We start from the raw sequence: 24,235 nt of genomic DNA on the forward strand, positions 1-24,235 counted from the left end.
CTTGACCCAACGTGCTGGGTGAAATCCTCAACCCAATGCACTATATAACTAACATAGTAAAATAGTATAGTATAATCCATCCATCCATTTTCTTGACCGCTTATTCCTCACAAGGGTCGCGGTGGGTGCTGGCGCCTATCTCAGCTGGCTCTGGTCAGCAGGCGGGGGACACCCTGGACTGGTTGCCAGCCAATCGCAGGGCACACAGAGACGAACAACCATCCACACTCACAAGCACACCTAGGGACAATTTAGAGCACCCAATTAACCTGCCATGCATGTCTTTGGAATGTGGGAGGAGACCGGAGTACCCGGAGAAGACCCACGCAGGCACGGGGAGAACATGCAAACTCCATCCAGGAAGGCCGGAGCCTGGACTCGAACCCGCGTCCTTAGAACTGGGAGGTGGACGTGCTAACCACTCGACCACCGTGCCGCCGTATAGTATAATATATAGTATAAATAACCCAGCCTTGGTGTGGTTCAACCCAAATTGGGTTAGTTTTCACTTAGCAGTTTTAAGAGTGTACATGTGTAAGACATGGCCAGAAACTCAAGTTAAACTTACTATAGAAGAAAACCAGCACCAAATCAACATAGTTTTATTTGAGGAAATATTGCCAGTGCATGTGTGTGCGTATGCGTGCTCTTGTCAGTTACCTTCTGGGTCCAGCAGTCTATCGATGCCCAGATGTTGTTCTGCCTTACTAAAAGCATGTTCCAGTCTGTCAATCGCCGACGCCTTGGCCTCCACAGAGCTCCAATCAAACAGTTCTGGTCTTGAGTTGGAGGGGGGAGACAACGCATAAGGGCATTTTATTTAATAATCTGCTCCAGTTTTTATTAGGAATCATGTGTTACAGAATTGAATAAGATGATAACCTTGGTTTTGAAAAACCCAGGAAATACACAGCATGGTTCCACCCATAAAATGTGAACATTTGAAAAGCAAGTGCAGGCAAAATAAAGGCAGAGAAAGGGACCAGTAGCAGCCCAACTCTGATGTTCGGCAATACCTGTGGCTGTGGATGAGGGCATTGAACGCAAGCCCATCATTCCAGCTACTGGAGAAATTGACCACATTGACCTGAGAACACAGACAATGGAGAAGAAGGGAAATTGTCAGACAAATTTGCAAAGTTGCGCAAAATGATGAGTGGGCAAGCACTCCAGACACACAACTATTTGTACAGACATTCTTGTAATCTAACAATATACATCCTTAACCATATTTGAGTAGATTTTTCATGTAGCTGCACTTTATTATTTATATTTCTGGCAACTTTATTCCACTACATTCCCTAATTAACATGTAAATGGCAAAATCTGATAAAATCAGAAGACCTTATTTGATAACATATTGCCTGAACCGCAGAGGACAAAGTGGAAGAAGAAATTAAGTTAGAGATACCAATTGGGATAGCTAATGAAAACGAGACAAAATGAAATTAAATAAAATAAAATAAAATTTGATACTACAACACAAATCGTACTTTAAAACTTTTATCCACATAATTTTCTCTAATATTCAATATTCTGGTGACTGCTGAGATCTTTGATTCTGTTAAGGTACTTGTACTCTTCTCCAGTCTTCTACTATAAAGAGACAACTAGATTAGTGCAACAAATACAAAATCATGAACAATAATGAGCACTGTAGTTGAATTCAAACCCTCAGAGGTGAAACTTTTATCAGCCTTTGCATTTTTCACCAAGTGAACCAAGTGTAAGCAATATTGCCATACTGAATGATACTGACCTGCGGGTACTGGCTTGTGTTCTGACGAACCCAGCTCAGCAGAATCTTCTCACTGTTGGTCTGCTGTAGGCCAGCCATCACCTCCTTCATCACATCCTTTACCTGAAAATGCACAAACACGATTAAAGGTTTTCTGTTCATAGCACACCCATAGAAACAATCTCCGGCCAATTCATTAGGGACAGGTTTCCAAAATTCTACGATAACTAGAAATGCATGGCCCATTCACAGCCTGAATTTAAAACAAAACTCCATTTTAAAAAATTATCCTTGTTTTGAACATCTGAATTTGACATTTTTACAAAGTATAGATTTATATGCATTACTGCGACCCCCGCGACCCTTGTGAGGAGTAAGCGGTCAAGAAAATGGATGGATGGGTGGATAGATTTACATTTGTATTTATAAAGCACACTATCATACACTACATCGACACAAAAACAGCTTTCAAAACAGAACAATTTACTCCTTTACACTGAAAATATATTTAATATTGAAGACAAGTAAGGAGAGCCTGTTGGCGCAGCCCTAGACAACCATTCCAGTTTCTCATATGGCCCCTTGGAAAAATTAATTGCCCACCCCTGGAATGATCTCTCAACTAATCTTTACTCTGGAGCCGGATTAGATGGCGGGGGAGGATGCCAGACAAACCTGGCAGGAGCAAAGTGAAGCTGCGATGGGAACGTCTGGCAGACTTTCCCATCGAGTACACACCTACAGTAGAATTTTGTATCCATCCTGAGGGGCGCAGCGGATTTGGAGTATTAGTTCCCTCCATTGCTGAGGCCGCTGATTGTAGTGCCTCGTAAAACCCCCTTACTTAGAGTCGGGGATCTTCCTTATAGTGGAAAAACATCTAGTTTTAAATCAAATTATCAGACGGTTATACGAGTAACATCAAAACATGTTAGCATCAACGACTTGTCGCTAAAAAAGCCAATTATAACTCATATGCATAGGGAAAGCGCTGAACAAAAATATGCACCCTTTGGCCACCAGGGGGCAATATATGACACATATACATCTATACTGTAATGTACTGGAGTCTCAGCTCCTCTCTAGGCTTCTCAAATATGACCATTTGCCATTCTTCGCAGAAGATAAAGAATATATGTCTGAGTATTGGTATATTACCTACCGACATCTGTTGCTCGACCGTTTGTGTTCAGATGTCCATTGCTTAAAGGGTAACAAAACCGCCATGTAGATGCTAGTTTTTTGCCTGTGGTGTTTTATTTTTAAACGTCTTTATACACTGTACAGTATATTGACATTGGCAAAATACATAGTGTGTTTACATTTTTATTGTGTAAAAAAATGAAAGGAAAAAAATAGCTTTGTAATGCATCTCTTGTATGTGTGTGTGGTTGGTTGTTGCAAGTGACAGATTTGGGTCACTTGTTCAGGGCCTAGGAGGAGGTGTTGTATTTTTCACTGGCCAGAAGTACATTACTTTTAAATCTTTCCTCGGGCAAAAGTGTATGTGCATTTACACTCACGCTGAAACAGTGTAAAATAAATAAATAAATAAATAAATACAGCAAACAAGACAAACACTATTACACAATTCTATGCCTTATACTCCACGACCCCCTTCCCTCATTCCTGCAGCCAACTAACCAAGTAAATCTATTAATAGAGTTTGCAGCCAAGGGTTTCCCCTCACACTCTCAAACACAATTGGATGCACACACAGTTTGTTAGCCATTCTCCACTGAATGGTGTCTAGAAAGGCGAAAAAGGGGAGGGGTGCTCATTTGGGAGTAGGTCACTGTATGCATTTCCACTTTAATTGGAGGGGTGCTTTGACAATGACTGCAATGGGGTATATGCTGTCTAATTCTGACACACACTGAACAGACGGAAACTGAAGTTGGAGGCAGTCAAGTGCATGCCAAAGCAACAGGTGGCGCTGTAACCCCTAAATCAATCATTCCAGTGTTTGTAACACATAGAGCTGACTTGGGGTTATTTCCTGCTTCAGTTAAAATGATAGCCGAAGTTATATTCAACTTGGTTCGACAAACAACATTCACATCACACCTCAACAACTTGGAAATAAGCACTCAGCGTACCAGCATGTGACGTGTTCGCCACAACACACCAACAGCAACGCACAACAATAAAACACATAGCCTATAATCCAGTTCAGTACAATATCTTACGTAAATGAATATTGTGTTCCTTGACAATACGCCCGTGCTAAATTTCGTGGCAACGTTGCAGTTTTCCAGATAACACAAGATGTAAATGTGCTGCTAGCTAGCTTTTGTGCTAATGTCAGTTGCTGAGCTAATGTTAGTTAGCTTAGCTGCTGTTATGTTGTGAACATGCAGTGATTTTTGGCTGGTGAGTGTCTTAACATGGAGGGATATGTCGTAATTAAAAGCTGTTGCTGTCCTCACACAGAAAAAACAAACAAACTCAGTACTAAAAACACTTCATATTTTTGGGAATTGCTCAAAAGAAAGAAGCTCAAAAAGCTCAAGTAAGGGTGGATACTAGTCACGTGGTTAATAAACTAATTTATTTTTGTTTTGCTTGTTTGAGTGTTGACTTAAAAGAAAGACCTTTTCCCGTTTTCATTGACTTAAACTGGACTGAAAACATCACATAGAGATGACTAAAATGTGAATATAAGCATTTTCATTCAAAAGGCTACGACTAAAATGAAAATGTATGCCAAAACCAACTCTGCTACATGCCATTTTTTCCCCAAGGTACCACTGAACTATTAACAAAAGACTGCTGCTGCAATCCTGGAAGGCTTATCAAAGGTGGACAACCAAGGTTAATCATTTGAATATAACTTTGGCTATCATTTTAACTGAAGCAGGAAATAAATTCTTAAGCACACACACCTGCCAGTGGAGAATGATGCTCCAGATGAGGCCAAGAATGAGTTTGTGATTGCCATCCACGATGTCCGTCGCACCGATGTTCACCAACTCAACCTACGGAAAGGTGAAATAATAACTTGAATCGCAACGCAGATTAAATCTATCAGTACAATGTAATGTGTCATTCCACAATTATATTTATTTGATCAACCCTGCAAAATTCAACACACAAGAATTTGGATACTCACATTGTTCTTCTGCAAGATCTGCAGAGCTCGGTTGACATTGTTGAGTGAGTGGACGCGGGAGGTGCCCTTTTCCAACCTCACCTACAAAATACACACACACAACACACGCGCACACGCAGGATTTTTAGCCACCCAAACAATTAAGACAAACTTACTGACGTATTCTGCACATCTTGTTGAGATGATTGTGCATGGTGAAATCATACCAGTTCATTTCCAACTAGACCCTGCAACAGCTCCAACAAGCGTCGTCCATCGCAAAGGTCAGAGAAGAGATCCTCCACGGGTGGTTTCCCTGTCTGCAACACACATGGACATGCAATCAAAGTAAAGTAACAAAACATTTTCAACTTGTTTCTGATTATTTATTTATTTTTAAACTCTGTGCGCCTGCTTGGAAGAAATATAACAATGAATGTTTTAATTGATTCATTCCTTTTCGATGCTCTTTATCTTGGCCATGGGTAACTGAAGCCATTGCCAGCTGACAATGAACTACAGGCAGACTACACCATCAACTTGTTGCACCTTATTTACAGGGAACGTATATAAATATTTACACTGTCACTGAGTGGGAATTGAGCCCACTCTGACTACATTGAAGTGAACCATCAGCGACTTCATGCAGGGATCAATAAAGTAAGATGAAGAAATGAAAAGAACAGGTGTTGTTGCCACGGTGACGCCATACACGGTAGTTTATAACATTTGTGGGCCAGCAAGAAAAAACAAATATGGCTAAACTTGGCTTTGTCAAAAAGGACAATTGGATGATGAATTGCATTATGTCTGACAGTGAACAGGAAAATGACTATTTTCATGGACGGGTCCAAATGATGGACCGATGATGTTTGTAAACGAGTGCTAGCCAACTCTGGCATCACAAGACCAGGGGTGCATCTCATGTCTGCTATTCGCAACCATCCTCACTTCTTGATGCTTTAGTCATTCTCATGCCACCATATTATCAATCCGGATGTAAATTTCAGTTTAATCTTAGCAGTTCTGAATGGCTTCTTTGGTCTTTTGACCAAGCTAAATTGGGGAGAAAAAAAAAAAAGATAAGATCAACATCTCAAAAATCCAAATGTACTTATTTACCTAACCTATTTAACAATTTAGTAAATTTCATACTTTTTTTTTTTTTAGAAATTACGTTATTTTTCTAAATTACCGACCTTTTGACCTTAAGTGTTGAAAATGGCTTGCACTCTTTGAGAATGCAATGTAAATGGTTGGACAAACAAGTGATGATTTTAGAGATATGAGGATTCAGCCCGATGCCAGTGGTATTTTTGTACTGTGGGAGGAAACCGTAGTACCTGGAGAATACCCACACAGGGCAGAGATTCAAGCCTACTTTTTTTCTTTCTTTTTTTTTTTTTACGACCGTGCTGCCGGAATCATAGTTAATTGGCCTTGCTCAGTGACTTTCATCTCGTCTTTTTATGTGCATCTAGACTAAACAAATAAACGATACACAGGCTGATCCAACTATTAATTTTCTCAAGACGACTGCACCACATGCCTGAGTGCTTTCTCGGTGACATTCGAGTCACAGAGCAGACGTTTCCTGTGGGAATCTCCACATCTCTCCTGGTGAGTTGATCTGCTGCCATCTCCTCCACACGCTCGACTGTGAGCGAGCACAATGTGACACATTCTGACCATTCTAGATGTGCTGCACTACCTGAGCAACTAGGGTTGCAGATATCAATTTTTTTTGTTTGTTTGTTTGTTTTTTAAATCAAGGGGCTACCGATTAGCCAATTAATTATTCAAAATTAATCCGATTAAAAACTGATTTCACAAACACAACATGCATGTGAGGTGCAGGTGTTACTTTTGTATTCATCATCCTCAAATTCTACTGTAGTATCTGTGACATTGAGTGAGTGTGGCTTTAAATGAGGGGTCTGGCCTGGTGAGTGACATGAGTGTCAGCAAATGTAAACGTAATAAAGTGATTTAAAGTGCAAGGGTGGCTGTGTCTATCCTTGACCACTTTTAAGGCCATTACAATACGATTCAACAGGTCATGGTAGACTGGCGTAAATTAGCTAACATCGATTCATTAACTTGCGCTGGCATGTCATAGACATGTTGCTGTGGTACACGTTTCACTTTCTCTTCCTTTTCAATTGAGAAATGACACCAAACTTTGCACATTCTAAGTTGTTAACGAACGCTTTACTCCTCAATTGACCTTACCGTTTCACGTCCCTCCCCACCAATGTTCCCTCTAATTTTCAGTGTGTCTGTGCATTCACACAAACGTCTTGAGCGTTCCTTGGACTACGGTGAGCAACATCCACAGACTTATATATGAATGGACTCACAATGCCACTTATTCACCATAGCGAGAAGTGAAGCCACTGGCGTCAATCTTACGTTGCCATCCAGTAAGCCCACCGAACTTGAAAATGTTTATTTTTTTTCCTCAGCGTTTTCATGTTATTTACGGTTCCTATGGTGAAAATGCATTTATAAATTTTCTCTTATAAGCTATATCTGTGAGTCCCACTCAAAGATTTGTCTGCATCACGTTGTCAGAGCCATGAACAATAAAATTAAAGCAAAGCCCATCTGGACAAAATTGGCCGAGTTAGTCAATTTATATACAGTAATCCCTTGGCAACATAAAACATGCACTTGGCGACCAAGCCAGCATCACACCGGTCCAAAACCTGGGATAATAAATTATATGATGTATGTATGTTACGAGGGTGGCACGGTGGATGACTGGTTAGCATGCCCGCCTCCCAGTTCCGAGCGGGTTTGAGTCCAGGCTCCGGCCTTCCTGGGTGGAGTTTGCATGTTCTCCCCGTGCCTGCGTGGGTCTTCTCCGGGCACTCACGTCTCCTCCCACATTCCAAAGACATGCATGGCAGGTTAATTGGGCGCTCCAAATTGTCTCTAGGTGTGCTTGTGAGTGTGGATGGTTGTTTGTCTCTGTGTGCCCTACGATTGGCTGGCAACCAGTCCAGGGTGTCCCCCGCCTACTGCCAGAGCCAGCTGAGATAGGCGCCAGCACCCCCCGCGACCCTTGTGAGGAATAAGCGGTCAATAAAATGGATGGATGGATGGATGAACATTTCGTAAATGCGTGAAGAGCCTTATTTAAGGTGCTCGTAAATTACGTCCATATTTGGACTTCCTGAATGGAGCGATTTGGACTTCCTGGATGGTGCGGTTTGCGTGTCACTGCAGTCTCGTCAGTGCTAAGTGTGAGTGTTTGTGTAATGTATGTATGCTTCAAACTGTAGCAGAACAACTGAGTGTGCAGCCAAACTGCTATTGAAACTGTACGGGAAGTGGGAATGGTGTCCTGTTGTGTGTGTGGTATGCACCGACCGGCTTCAGCATAACCTTGTGTTGCCCATTCATTTTGGACGGAGCCGCACCAATCGCACGACACGACATGGGTGTTCCCCGTGCATTTAAGCTTTTATTTATTTTTTTAAATTACATTTTTTCCTTACCACTCAGTTAACCACATGTTCTAAATACAGTTTTAATTCCTTTATAGGAAGATAATGTAAAAAATACAAACAGTAAATACAGCTTAGGTTAGGATTTTTTTTTTTTTTTTTTTTTTTTATGCGTTGCAGACATTTGCTGTGCGCTGAGCGGGTGAGAGCACTGCGCATTTGCACACGCGCGCAGCTAAGAGGGAACACTGCTCCCCACCCACTAAACGCTGTTGTCAAATCATCCTTGTGATTTCTTGGTCGGGTATTTTCAGGATGCTGATATTTCGATATTTAGTTTAAATGTTCTGTTGGCATTTATAGTAAATAGTAAGTCAACAAACACGTGGACGGTTAGCTACCCGGAGCTATCGTTAGCCTTTGGGTAAAAACAACAATGGAGAACATTACCTTAGAGCAGATGACTTAGTTTCTGGTCATTTTGGAGGGATTCGACTGGTCGTGTGTGTGGTCTTCCACAAAGTTTGATTCAGCGTAGACATTTTTCGTAGTGTGAGGTTTAGGGAAGAGAATAAACTGGACACCTCCTTCCAGTCTATCAGGATAACGGTTATCACTCTTACACAAGCCGTGATTACTGTGTTTAACCATTTTTATTGATTTTTTTTCCTTGCCTTTTGGATAACTCCGCAATGCAACACCGGGAGATGGATTGCTTTGTTTGTCCGTAGCAAAACTCACGTGCCAGCGTAGAAATGACGTCTTGCGTCTTGATTGGTTTACTAGGCCATGCGGACGTGGTTTACAGTGAGGTCAATTGCTGCCATCACGCCAACACATTTCTACACGGACTGGTGAGTGCGCTAATATTAGCTTGTGTGGAAAAGTAATTCCTGCAAAGCTTCAAGGCAGAGATTTTGCTTCAACCTTTTTTTGTAATCTAATCATTCAAGTTATTTGATTAAACAATGCAGCCCAAGGAACTTTGAGGAGCTACAGAGACCGCAACATCTTAGCATTAATGACAACTGGAAGACATGCTAACCAATTCACTAGGCAGGAATCAGTCAGAAAAAAATAAGGAGAGGGAAACGACGTTATTCCTTCACATCTCTTGTCACGCTGTCATTTGTACACCAGTAAATGAAATGTATACAAAGTTGATTGGGCTTCGTAACCCGACATGTTTTGTATCCTGGAAGTGCAAATGTCTTGAAATGACTATTTATATTTTGTATTTCATTCTTTAGTATTTAGTTGATGAAGGCAGGAAGTGGTAATCTCTCTTACCTTAGAAAACTGTGAATTGACCCATTTTGTGAAAGTCTTCTTCTGCACATCTTCTCTTTCATCTAACAGTGACAAGAGCATAATAACGTACAGAATCAGCGGGGGATCACAACGAGGTATTTAGAAATAGATACAAGGATATCAGTGCATACAACGCGCACACGCGCACACACACACACACACACAAAGTTGTGCTCAGCATGACGGGCTTCTCCAATCGTGCGCAGGGTTAATTGCATTCTCATCTCATCAATCATCACACTGCTAATGATCATTTAGCCTGTCAGTGTCATCAACGGAGGATTCATCAAACCGTGGTCCCAATATGAATATGTTCTTCTATCTTGTAGCAGTCATTGAAAGATCTGGATAAACAGAAGATGCCTTTCCATTTCCATAACACTGCGTGTCCTACTCAGGGTCCCAAGGCACTGGAGCCAATTCCAGCTGACTTTCACTGAAAAGCCTTCTTCACCCGAGAGTGGACGGCTGGGTGCCAGTCAAGAAACTATTCTCACTCACATTCACATTCTGAGTGGCAGATAGTGTCCCATTTCCGCATAACAGTAGCCTTTTAATGGTACCAGAAAAAGGATTTCTACCATATTACATTTTAATACCAAACCATTAGCAAGTAGACAGTGGAGCAAGTAACCCACCAATCTGCATTCTAGTCGACCAAGAACTATTGCTTCTTTGCACAGCAATGGGAATCAAAAATTACTCTCTTTATAAAAAAAAAATGACTATTAAGCCTCGTTTTTATTGCCATACATAGTTCTATACTTGAAGATCACTACAAACACTAGAAATAACAAATTGGTCAATTATCTTCAAATCGTGAACAACATCATCCCATCACCTTTTCATCCTCATTTTTAGAATGTTTACATGAACCTTTAAGACCAATTGCAAGATTGTGAGTCTTCCAAACTTGAAGGGAACAATGTTCTGTCTTCAAACTGGAGACACTTAAGTCATTTTTAAAAGAGAAATTAAACATCTTCCGGACAGTCCATGGTGTTCCACCCATTTAAAATAATGTTACTGTTTTGTTCTTATCTCTGATCAGTGTCGCAGATTTTGACTTTAATGATACTTGATGTCCATTTTCTTCACCGCTTGCTCTTCACAAGGGTCGCGGGAGTGCTGGAGCCTATCCCAGCTGGCTCCGGGCAGTAGGCGGGGTACACCCTAAACTGGTTGCCTGCTGTTATGCATGTCTTTGTAATGTGGGAGGAGACGGAGTACCCGGAGAAGACCCACAAAGGCACGGGGAGAACATGCAAACTCCACCCAGGAAGGCCAGAGCCTGGACTCGATCTTGCGTCCTCAGTACTGGGAAGCGGACGTGCTAACCACTCGTGCCGCCTTGGTGTAGGACTTGTTGATCGTAATTTCACAACACTTAATCTAAATTTTTAGGTCAATTGGAGCAGTTGTTTGGGCACTATTGCCCGCCAAATTTTATTTCAATTTCCGGATTATAAACAGCTACTTTTTTCACTTGCATTCGACCCTACGGCTACTACAACGCTGCACCTTATCCACCGGGTCACGAGGGGGCGCACTATAAAGGAAGCGAAAGAACGCCAGGCAGAGCAAAACAAACCAGTGTGCCCGAATACAGCAGGAGAAACAGAAGAAGAGCAAGACAGTTTGCGTCCTCATTATAGAAAAGAAATGGAGAAGTGCAGAAGATGCTGCATTGAAGTTGAAAGGCAATCGACCTGTTCGATTCTTACACTAAAGAGGAAGAGATGTTTTATGGTTTTGAGCACAACAACAAAGGACAGAGAGTGGCTTTCGAGACCATTCTGGGCCTGTTCGGTTCCGACACTGAGGAAGGGGACTTCAATAGTACGCAGGAGGAGGACGATGGCACGAGAATTACTGGTAATGATACTTTTCTTCTATAGTAGGCTGGTTATTTTTGATACAGAAATGTATTTTTGTACAACCATGTTATTAATGCACCTTTACTGCCATGTGTCAGGCAAGCACTTTTAAAAAGCGGATTTCATTTTAGCCAAGTTTTGTTCTGTTGTTAAACTGTACTACTACTGTGACTGCAGGATGTGAGCTGTATTATTTGTGCACTTCACGATTGCTGTTCAGATGTTAATAAATGGGACACTGAGATATAAACGGATGCTGTATGATTCAAGGACAGTACATTTTAAAATGATTTGGTTGAATCAAAACTGTACGATTCAAATCGGTTTTCATTACACTCGGAATCTATCTATCTATCTATCTATCTATCTATCTATCGTTTTGCAGATGGTACCATGAAGTGATTTCAGAATACAGTGGCTGCATGTCTCAAGTCTGAAGCAGTCAGTCTCACACGGCCTGTCAGCACCCTAATGGAGCTCAGCAAAGTGTAAGCAGAAGTCCCGTGAGGGCAAACAAGAGATCCGCCTCTTTGGTCCGCGTGGCACCACTGCAACTGTCACGTTTGTCACGGATTGGGCATCAGTTGCCTGGCAACGGTCACGGCCGTAAGCCACGGATGAAATCATGAGACCAAAATCCAATCAGATGGGATTGTTACAGAGAGATGTGCGAGAGGTGGAAGCGAGGGAATAGAGACGGAAAGGTGAAGAGGAAACAGGGGAATCGGAGTGGAGCACACATATTAAAGCAACAATATCAATATGTTTAAATTAACTTTTCTTTTTTTTTTTTCTTTTTTAAGATTATTGTGACGTTACAGTGGATTATATTGCAACATGGGGAAGACTTCATTGGTAGGCTATGTAGTATAATTTGGAGAAATAATGACTCACAAAAAGAGACACAAAAACATATTCCTAAATAAAATATTTATATTTTTACAGCCTTTTCTTGTCCTTATTTTAGGAGCAAAGGAAAAAGTAAACACACACTTGGTACACAGTTGGAGTTCAACAGGTGAGAGTTTAGTTTTATATGAAAACATATTGTTTAGCATTCAATTCGGAATTAAGAAAATCTCATTTTTTTCGGAGGAATTTAGATTTGGCTTTCGTTTTTTTGTTAGCTTCTCTTTTTCAGAGTTTTTTTTAAAAGTGTTTTATGGAACTAATGTTTTCTGTTTGTTGAAAAAAAAATGTGTTTGGGTCAACACAAAATGTACTATGTAAAAAATGACAATAATAAAAATATACATAATAATAACAACATTCATACATAATATAATACTGGTTCAGCATTCTGCATATATGTACCTCAAATTTTTTTGTTGGCATTACCAGTAAGCAGTGTAAATATTCATTTTTACAACAAGTTGATTAATTTACTATGCACCATTTGTTTTTGTTTGTTTGTTTTTTGTTTGTTTTTTCTGGCAGAATGATATGAGATTATTGTAGGGACTAAAGATTGATCGATACAGAATGATATTTTATTTTTTTTCCTTTTTTTAATATCTGTGTAAATACCTGGATATGTGAGAGTACAGATTCCCAAAAAATAATCTTCTAGGAGAATTAGGGAAGAAATATTCATGGTTGATATAAACACGTGTGCCCTGCGATTGGATGGCAACCAGTTCAGGGTGTACCCCGCCTACTGCCCAAAGCCAGCTGAGATAGGCTCCAGCACCCCCCGCGAACCTTGTGAGGAATAAGCGGTCAAGAAAATGGATGGATGGATATAAACACATACAATGAAGAATACATTAACGTCGATTAAAAAGACCAGTCAATATAATAAACATTGTTTGTCTACTTGTGTTGCTTCACCTTTTGTGCTCAAGCATCCAAATGCTTAAAACTTAACACTGTGAGTATTAGTGATGTACATCATGGAATGTACATGTTTGAGAGATCACATGGAACATATAGCCACACAAGAACACACATGACAACCACAATGTTACATGCACACACACACAAAGCTATTTAAGCCGCTTTCCCCACTTCCACCTGCTTCAGATTAACCATTACACACCTGCAGGGATTAAGTTCACTGTCGAAACAGCAGACACAAACCCATGCAGCCAAAAAATTACATAAATACATTTCATGAGACAACTTGTATTTTTATCCCCAAAACATACACCATTTTAGGTGGTAGTACACATCTTTGTTCTGGTTCATTCGACCAAAAAGGTAAAAGAAAAATTGTCAGGGAACTGTTGGCTTGGCAAACACGATGGAATCGTAAAATGTGCTTCATGCTTCACTTCTATTACAAATGATAACTAATTCTATTGCTAAAGTATTTTGTATTGAAACAGTGTAGGGCCCTACAGTATTCCTTTATCTTGGCTATAGACTAAAAATATTTTTGGTTGGACATCAGAAGATGCATATGGGATGAGAGAATGAAAATATCAGCTATTATTATCATCAGCTTGTGTTATATCTGGATCAGACGCACAACTTGGAAGAGAAGGCACTTTTTGCTTGAACTCATCCATTATTCATGTGAACAAAAGTATTGGAACATGTGACTGACAGGTCACGCATAGTGAGAGCCGGAAACAAGGCCACAACTGTTCATAAAATTAGATGCAACACCAGAAGATGCAAATTAATCATTAGAAAGCAGGATAGAAAAACAGGCTGGAAGCTGTCAAAAAGTACAGACAAGAGCCTCAAAAATTCTGGAATAAAGTTTTATGAACTGATGAGGCACAGACTTCACCAAGTGATGGAAGAGTTGAGAAAGGAAGGATCTGCTAATGATCTAACACGAGATTATTGGTGAAACTCAGTGGAATGTCCTGGCCTGGTCTTGCATTGCTTTTTCTGGGACAGGCTCACTAATCTTCATTGATGAACCACATGATGGTAGTAGCAGAATGAACTTAAATGTCTTTTCACACTGCACTTAGCAGTGTGCATCAATAAACCCCCTCATCGTGTATGTGCTGTGAGGGCATAATGACAGAACACCTCAAGTAGTAAGATCAGCTCGCATCCAATAAAAGAGGGATTGGAGGAGTGATATCAGAATGCTAACAGCAATAGGTCAACCAATGAGAAAAACATTCATGCTACTTCCTGTTAGATTGCTAACTAACTACTTCCGAATATGGGTAAGGTCACACCAAGAAAGCTAAGTGCAGTGTGAAAAGGCCTTTAGAATCCAAAGAAGCCTTTATGAAGTCAAAATAAAATGTAAAGTATGCATTTCTTAATTGTAATGATGTGCATGCGCATGTTTCGGTAGTGTAAGCATGAGAAAATATCACATTAGGTATGAGTAAACATCAGATACGCCACCAATCATAGAATACTGTAATGCTAATGCATATCAGGGCAAGAACAGCCGCAGTCACTGATACAATGCAAAATGATAAGGAGGTTCTGCAGGTCACCAACCAACTCCCCCAGATGCAGACTAAAGTCACACATTCAACACAAATACTACAGTATGTACTAGGGGTGTGAATTGCCTAGTACCTGACGATTCGATTCGTATCACGATTCACAGGTCACGATTCGATTCGATACCGATTAATCCCGATACGAATGGTCACGATTCGATACCGATTAATCCCGATACGAATTTATAAGTCGATTGTTGCGATTTTTTTTCATTCATATTTAGAAAATACTAATCAGTAAGCTTGTAGAGTGTAAGATTTATATGAAAATGTATTATTTATTTATCTGAAATTTCAGTCTTATAGAGGTTGTAATCTGTTTCATGTTTGAACAGCATTAAAATAAAAATATTAAGGCTTAATGTGCCGTTCATATAACATTCTTCCATGCTCAAGGTGTGAATCCTAAAAAAAAAATAAAAAAAATCGATTCTGCCGATTATTGAATCGATTCGAGAATCGTGCGATGTAGTATCGCGATATATCGCCGAATCGATTTTTTTTAACACCCCTAGTATGTACTGTAATTATTTGAGACCAAACTGGCCGATATTAGTTTGGCCAATTTAGAACAAACAAACAAACACATTAATACATTGCTACATCAGACAAAGATAATGACAAGTTGAACAAAAGACAAAGGGGCATATTCACTAAGAATGCGCTGCGTCCGGTAATAGCGCGAAATATTGCACCACAACTGCACCCGCAGTCTGCTCCCAGTTACCAACCTATTTGCTAAGGATATTGCTCTAATCATATATCGGCACAAACACGCCCACAAAACTGACAGCTTGGAGCAAATTTGCACCTGATTTACCACACATGGCAATGGACTTGCGCCAACAACATGGTTGTTATAGGAACAGTTGCGAGAAAGATGACATTATCAGAAAGCGAGGTTGGACCGAAAGTAAGCGTTTAGAGCGCCATTAAGCTGTACAGATCACAGAGGACGACAACGACGTCATTCATTCATAAAGTACAAATTTGGTGCGATCGTGTTTCAAAAATATATTTTCAGAGGTTGCCGTGGTACAGTGTGCATCTGGCACGTAAGAATGATCGTAAAATGCCTCCCCGCTATTGCCGATCAGCCCGGGTTACGTTATGTGTCCTAAACTAACACGAAAATATTTCCCCCTCGCTCTCATTTTCTCTCTCTCTTTCTCTCCTCTCTGCATGATCAGCCGCCGATGTTGTGCGGCAAATGGCATGCACTGCCGGAGATCGAGGTGCGTCAGGTTAATACATGCTTTCCAAAATCGTTATTTGCGTCACGCAAACGTGGTGTTTCTATTTGCGCTGGCGTTAGTGAATTAGACGCTGCATATCAATGAGTCTCATTTGGATTGGGGTGGACATATTTTGCGTCAAATGTATGCAAATTACCTAATTCACATACGCGCAAATAAGACGGGCGCACCGTGACGCAATCTGTTCGGCAGAGCACTTAGTGACGGATTTCCCCATCTGCGCGTGTTTAGTGAATTAGGCGCTCCCTAATTGCTCCATTTTTGGCGGTTAGCGCGGTGCAAAGGTGACGCAAACCTTTAGTGAATAGGCCCCATTGTGTATGTGAAAATTGTGTGTGCAGTTTCATTTTTTGTCAACAGGTGGCAGTAGTGATTTAAAATTGAATTTCCTGCGTTAGCTTTCAAAACATTTTTAAGGTGTTTTTTGTTTGTTTGTTTGTTTGTTTTGTTTTGTTTTGTTTTTTTGCTTGGTTGGAACAGATTAATAACATGTCAGGTCATGTCAATGGGTAAGACAATACAAGTAGATAAAGCATAAATCACTACAAGTTATGAGTTTGGTTACAGAATGAATTTAATTTCTAAGTCCAGGTACCATTATAGGTGGTGACTCATGCTTTTCCAAGTTTCTAAGCTTCCAAACGTTTTGAGTCAAAGCTTGAAACATGATTCAGACATCCAGTTCAATTATCTTGGTCTTTTTTTTTTTTTTCTTGTAAATTGAGTTTAAACCACATTTTCCAGATGTGACTAATAGAAATGAGTTTGAAGCTGGATGAAAGTGTTTACATCTTAAAGGTCTATTTCCAACCAGATATCGTCTGCCTCCCCTAATGCAATATCCTCCTAACACTTTCTCTCCGCAGTTTACGTCTTCATAAAATCAGACTTTCCTTTAATTACCTCCTGGGGAAACAAGCAGGTTTTCCTCTTCCTGCGCTTTATCAGGGAAGAAGCCTAGAAAGAGGTTCTTTCTTGTTTCCTGACAGTTAAAATATATATGTGAGCATGCACTCTACAAAATATTTTACATCATGAAGAACAGAGGACAAGAAGCAATGCATTAAGGTTGCTCATCATTATCAGCATGAATTCGATTCATACCAAGATAGCTTTGTCCAGCTAAAAGGTTCGTCTTGCTGCAGCTGTAATGGATGTTCAAGCTCTACAATCAGATTTGAGCATTTCCTCTGCTACCAAATGTGTTAAAAATGAGTATAAAAACTGAAAAATAAACTATAATGTGACAGACTAACCAGGAAGTAAACATTCAGGTTTAGCAGGCTTTTTGTTTTGCCTTTTGTAACAAACCTCACAGATCATGTAGTGGCTTTTTTTTTCCAGTCAAACCTGAGCCCCAGGGTACATGTTTTATTTATCTGTTACTGTTTTTAAACCAACTCTAGGAGTCCACTAGAGTCGACAATGTGATTTAGAGTATGAGCAAGTTTTGGCGACATCTCATACTTTGGGATTGCAGGGCTGTTAGTCATGATGTATACTGTACATTTTGTGAGTAGTAGCACCAGCAGCACCCAAAACTAATACAAAATATTAGCAATAGTACTGCATGATAATGAGAGCCCCATTAATCTAAGTAATGTCCTGGATCAGTGTGAGATAATTATTGAAGTGCAATATTAGTAAGCATTAGACATAAGAGCAGAAATAAACAACCACAAAGGTCGCACAATACTAATATTGTTTGTTTTGTTTTGAAACTGTAATAATGGTGGGGTCATGTTTTGAGGCTATGTGGCAAATTTGGCGAAGTAGTTAGACAACAGCATGTTTTGACATTGTGTTGGCTTTATCCATTTAGCTCTATCTCTACTGTAAACATGTGCCTTATAAGGTGGGTGCCGTTATAATTGTCCACTATCCATCCGTCCATTTTCTTGACCGCTTATTCCTCACAAGGATCACGGGGGGTGCTGGAGCCTATCTCAGCTGGCTTGGCTTTGGGCAGGAGGCGGGGTACACCCTGGACTGGTTGCCAGCCAATCACAGGCCACACAGAGACGAACAACCATGCACACTCACAAGCACATCTAGGAGCGCCCAATTAACCCTCCATGCATGTCTTTGGAATGTGGGAGGATACCGGAGTACCCGGAAAAGACCTACGCAGGCACGGGGAGAACATGCAAACTCCACCCAGGAAGGCCGGAGCCTGGACTGGACTCGAACCCGAGTCCTTAGAACTGGGAGGCGGACATGCTTATCACTCACCCACCCAGCCGCCCCGATTTAACTATATTTATTTATGTTTTTCCATACATTAGTTCAGAATTACCATATAGAATATTCTGATGATTGACACATTTATTGTGGAATCTTATAGAAATTTTACCCCTCAAAACATCAAGGTTGCCAATAATCACGCCCAGAAGCGTGCAGTAGCCCTGACACCTGATTTGAACAGGCACATGCTGACCCTTCCTTTGGGCAAAAGAGCAATTTGCTTCCTGATTTTCACTTGTCTCAGCCCTAATTGGCTTGAGGGATCAAAGAGGATTTGTGGAAGGGCTGGAGCTCAACAAAAAGACAGACTACCTTCCATCTCCTCGCAGTACATTAATGCAGCCACCTATCTGTAGCTAGTCCATGGTGCCCTTTCACCCTATCACTGCTTTTGTTTAATTGGAGATCCAGACGGAGGGGAAAAAACAAATCAAATGCAAAAGGACTTATTCAAGGCCGTCTCGTCCAAATGGGCGGAATTATTTTTTTTTAGTGCAACATGGAGAGTCTGTTTGCTACACCTTCCTTGTCACATTTTAATGTGTAATTTCATTACGACATACTAAAATTGAACTTCACAAGCGACTGTGATTAAATAAGCTCAGAGAAACAGACGTCAACGTTTGTCTCCGAGATTTTCCCCACACAAAAAAGCAAGTATAATCCAAATATGGCACTGCTGTCACATACATAGAGTAAGACCATAACTTAAATGAAACCAAACCTGAAAATGGCTGATGAGTGCCCTGTTGACCGAGTAAAGGCACAATTCTATGATTAGGCACATGACCAACCAGACACCATTAGGCACATCTGCACTAATGACATCCAAAACAAGATGCATATATAAAAAAAATAAAAAATAAAAAAATCTCCCCCACAAAGAAATTAATGATCATTTGTGAATGACACAATCAGAAATGTATAAACTTGATAATATAACTTTTCTCACTGATGTCACAAATACTTTCAAGGTGGCAATTCACAGGGCTTCCCATTACACACCACTTGGCAGTGTGACAGAAAAACATGGGAAATGGCTTGAATGATGCCTTTAACCTTCCCTACCACCGAAGATTGAATGTGCGACGTGTCAGTCAAAAAGAAGATGTCAAGTGAGGTCAAATGCTTAAAAGATAGACTGAAAGGCATACAGAAATGATAAATTCCACACCGGAAGGCTAGAGTCAAGTTGTGAACCCGGAGCATCAGATCTGTAATGCAGATGTGATAATCACAAGGTCATTGCGCTAGACCCCGGCTGACTGATTTGACCTCTACAATTTCATCCTGCTACTTGCTTCCTTGTTTGCGTAAAGATGCTCTACCATTGGTTGGCACTGCTCTACTCAACATGATCAATAAGTCTTAATTAACAAGCTATGTACCACAGTCTTTTAAAGTGGCTGTAATCAATTCTTTTCTTAAAAAGAAGAAGCTGATATTGAGCCAGATGTCTTAGCAAATGCATTGCTAATTACAAACAATGTTCCAGCTTCCTTTTCTGACTAAAGGTACTCGAGAAAGTGGCTGCCTGTTTCAGGACTTTCTAGTAAAAGTTTCTAACAACTTCACTATCTTTCTCAAGGACACTTTGATATGGTCACAACAAGAGACTGTGATGGAATGGAACCCTCAACCACTCTACTACTCAGCCAAGTAGCACAATTTAGCAGCATCTTTAACATTTTTTTTCTTGCCATCCACAGACATGGAACTCACGACTTTGACCCTCATAGCTTATTGTCGCCGTAGGTGCTCAAAGGGAGGTCGTGTCATATCTACCTATATGTCTATGGTCATGATGTCATGAGTAGGGATGTAACGATAACGGCAATATTGTGATATTGCGATATTAAAACTGCCACAATATATCATCATTGTCATGTCACGATATTAAAAGCAGAAATCTGTTTAAAAAGTCAGATTGATTTCCATTTGTGTAGTTCTAGCACCCTCCGGTGGCTAGTTTTTTTGTGCAATTTAATTTTCATAAGGCATGTTTTGGCCCTTCTATGTTTAAAATCCATGCTAATGGTTAGATGAAGGGGCACGTAATATGCTTGTGAACTAAGTCAATATGTGAAGGAACTCAAAGTGTGTTTGCATTAGAAAGTAAGTGACTCAATATTACATGTTATTAGATATAGTAGGTTGTTTATAGGCATTGCTGTAATGTACAAAAACACAATGTTTTTTTTGTATGAGCTCTTTTTTTTTTACAATATTGATGTTTGGATATCGTTACATCCCTAGTCATGAGTAGTGACAATGGTTGAACGTTGAAATCGTTCTCTTTTTGATTATGCCAAAATCTGAATATGGGTCAATGTGACTCATTTTGCTGTGGCGGGTCAAAAAGTATTTCCTTGGTATGAAGCTACTAGATGGCGCCAAAGCAATAATGTTAATGCTTTGACCTGAGCACAAAAACAGCGAAAAAGAGTTTTTCAGTTAGGTTGGGATAAATAAATAACTAAATAAATAAATAAATAAATAAATAAATAACTAAATAAATTTTAAAAAAACAGTAAACAAGCCAATCTGCAAATATTTAAAGCTTTCTTTCCCATAAGTGGTGCAGTACTATAGGGCCAAGATGAAAAAAGTGAGCCACATACGGCGAAGTCGTTCTGTTACATGTGCCGGCAGCATCTTTTGGCAGTCGTAGGAATGGAACTAGACTATCACCCTGAGTGTTTACAGCTTTTCAGAACAAAACAATTCACTAAAAACAACACGACGTGGTAGGTTTTGCCAATAAAAGTAGAAGAAAATAGAAATCCACACGTATCCTGGGGCGCAAAGTCTGAATGGGGATATAGTAGGGATTACTTACTCCAATTTCCTTCCTCACACATCCCAAAAACCTCGGCACTCCAAATTGTCCATCCTTGTCAAAGTGATGAATGGATGCCCGTTAAAACAATGGACACTAATGCAGTGAATGCTGTCATTGCTAAAAATGGACTCAAATGCATCCCAAAGCAACACTGAATGCAACAAACAAAACTAAACAAAACAAAATGGATATAAATAATACCTGTGTGTTTAATATTGGTATGTTTCTGTGTGGGTGTGGGTGGGGGGGGGGGGGGGGGGGGGGGGGTGGTAAACGGTCGCTCAAATCCTGTGTGTTATCAGCATCTTTACATTTTTCAGCTTTTTTTTTTTTTTTTTTAAGATGGATGATTGAGCCAGTGCAAAGTCTTCCCTAGCCATATGTTCTCGTTCTCATTTTGTGCTGGGCTGTCAATTTTTTTTTTTAACTCAAATATTTGCTTACTGTGTCAAAACCACCATATGACACATTTTGTAGGTAATATGGTTTTGCCAGTTTGCCATGCTATCCCCAGTTTATCCTAAGTGATTTAAAATCCAAAATGTTTGCACTATACAAAAACACTTTCTTCCCTTTTGCGTCACAAAAAAAGTACCGGTTAATGTGACCCCGGGTTTTCACCGGATGCGGTTGCGGTGCGGTTGCGGTGCGGTGCGTCTTGACTGCGTGCTCCGGACGGGTCAATTTTTTTGTCAATCCACACCGGCTCCGCACAGCTGCGGTCCGGCAGCTCCGTCGCCGCCCACTTCCCAACGTGTCTCGCGGGACCGCGCGCGCGCGTTCATGTGGCATTTCACAACGACAAACATACAGAAAGTCTGTGCTCAACAGAGAAGCAGAAAGAGAGGTGGACTTCTTTTGATTTAACCTTTTCTTCTTCTTCTGCTATGAGATTCCCTGCAGCATCCTTTTTTTGGTTGTCCTTATAAAAAGGATGTGCCGTGTCAGATATTATTTTGTGGTTTTCCACCTCCAATATAAACCTCTCCTCGTCCATGTTCGCTGGTGTCTAAACCGTGAATGAGCACATGGCCCGGCGACGCCCACGTCACGTTTTGCTGAAAAGCTTGCGAAATAGGAGCTGGCGAGTGTTTTATTCTGAAAGGTAACCGGAAATTTATTTTGAAACTGCGTCGGTCTTCCTGTCCCGCTCGATGTGTTTTGTGCTAGCTTGCCATTTGCCGGATGCCTACCGCTGCGGCGTCGCAGTCGACACGCAACGCACCCGCAAGCGGTGTAAACTGCACCATTCGAATGAATGGAATCTAATTGCTTGCGTCGCCGGACCGCACCGCAACCGCATCCGGTGAAAACCCGGGGTCAGTGCACGTGTCGCACTCGAAAGTCAGAATGAACTCACAAACTAGCTAAAGGCAAATCAGTCATGTAACCATTACTTGGGCTTTTCATGTTTTTTATTCATCTTTGGGTGGAAATTACCAGTAGCCTATGGCTACAATCTGATATGTTTACATGCACGAGTGAGTCCCGTGTATTGTTGATTAAAATGTACTGTCCTGACTAAATAAATACATTTACAAACTAAAATAAAATAGCACAAATAAACACAGCATGCAGCAAAATTTGCATTTGTTGTTAACTTTAACAACTATCTTCGAAATATAGCAAGGTGCAACACATCAGTAAATATAGAATGACACTTTTAAAGCATGACTCAGAATTATCTTCATTCGCAGTGACAAGACGTGCGACTGCTATCACACATCTAAACAAAGCAAGGAGACAAATGTAGACGATGATCTCATCTCAACTGACTCAAACTAGTGTGAAATCTTCTACCTGAATGAAAACAATTTGTAGTAAATAAATAACAGAATTGAAATTTGATCATTCCCAGGGTTTAGATTTGCAGCATGTCAAATTGTCAGGCATATACAACCAGATCTGATTTAGATTTGAGGCTGTATAACCATGTGTTTTTTTATGCTTACACTGCCATGCCTCTTGTTTATATGCAAAAGGAAAACAAAATTGCAATTGTGTCACTTGAAGCATATTGTATAAATCCAACCCAAATGCCATGCCATCCTCAATATGGTCACTTCATTTGGGGGACATGCTGCTGCCCACAGGGAAGCGGGGAAGCGAGGCTATTATGTAAAGGCTAAGAAGCTAATAATATTGAGTGTCCGAAGTATTTATTGTGTGATGGCTAAGCGAGGTGAGCCATCGCACTCATGTTATTGCATATTTGCATATGCCGGGTTTCTGCAGGGTCAACAACATGCAAATGATACTTGTACGAGCAGTACAAACATGATGTGCTCTTTACACACTATCTCAAATATTATTAAAATATGGCTCTTTCCACTCAGCAAATAGCAAATTATTTTACCTGCCCAAAGCGCTTTAAATTGAAGCCTCACATTCACCCATACACTCATACATCATGTTATGTTCTGGATTTGGATCCCAAACGCAGACACAAATAAGAGTTTTAACACTTTAGTCACATAACATCAAAAGGGGTGGAACTAACTTGACTTGACCAGAAACAACGAGAAGGCATTGAGGAAGAGAGAAGCAGGTGGCCAGCTGGATAGAGGAAAAATCCGACAAAACACACACTTCTCAGTTAGGTTTATATAGACAGTGAATCGATCAGATTGGCTGTGGGTAACAGGGCTGACATGGAATTATCTGATTGGCTGTTGACCAGATAAAGAGATTAAAGATTCTTGACATCAGACAGCTCCTGACATCACATAGCTTAAGACCAGTTGAAACAAGATGCCAGTTACAACAGTTCAAAACAGACACTTGACCTCACGGTCATGACCTAAACAGAACCCTTGCATGACCCACACTTAACCCAGGCATGATCCAGTCATGACACAGAGGGTCGGCTACTGCCAGGTCCACTGGGAGCAAATTGGGGTTCAGTGTCTTGCTCAAGGACACTACGACATGGTCACCAGGGGTGAGGATCGAACCCAAAACCTCAAGGATGGGAGATGACCACTCTACCACTGAGCCATGCC

The 24,235-nt window shown here is 40.6% G+C and overlaps 1 protein-coding gene across 8 annotated transcripts in view; it reads right to left on the bottom strand.

Moving 5' to 3' along the window:
* Positions 1 to 24,235, bottom strand: part of dmd (dystrophin) — a 149,134-nt gene that overhangs the window by 99,350 nt on the left and 25,549 nt on the right. For all 8 annotated transcript variants that reach the window (XM_077514401.1, XM_077514399.1, XM_077514397.1 and 5 more), the window contains exons 2-8: positions 9,572 to 9,633; positions 5,057 to 5,149; positions 4,851 to 4,931; positions 4,624 to 4,716; positions 1,760 to 1,861; positions 1,017 to 1,087; positions 661 to 779 (exon numbers count right to left, since the gene is read on the bottom strand). In XM_077514401.1, the coding sequence (XP_077370527.1) occupies positions 661 to 779; positions 1,017 to 1,087; positions 1,760 to 1,861; positions 4,624 to 4,716; positions 4,851 to 4,931; positions 5,057 to 5,149; positions 9,572 to 9,633 (621 nt within the window). The remainder of the gene's footprint in view (positions 1 to 660; positions 780 to 1,016; positions 1,088 to 1,759; positions 1,862 to 4,623; positions 4,717 to 4,850; positions 4,932 to 5,056; positions 5,150 to 9,571; positions 9,634 to 24,235) is intronic.

The sequence above is a fragment of the Festucalex cinctus genome, chromosome 2, assembly GCF_051991245.1.
Source record: "Festucalex cinctus isolate MCC-2025b chromosome 2, RoL_Fcin_1.0, whole genome shotgun sequence".
In the NCBI taxonomy this organism is placed as follows: Eukaryota; Metazoa; Chordata; class Actinopteri; order Syngnathiformes; family Syngnathidae; genus Festucalex; species Festucalex cinctus.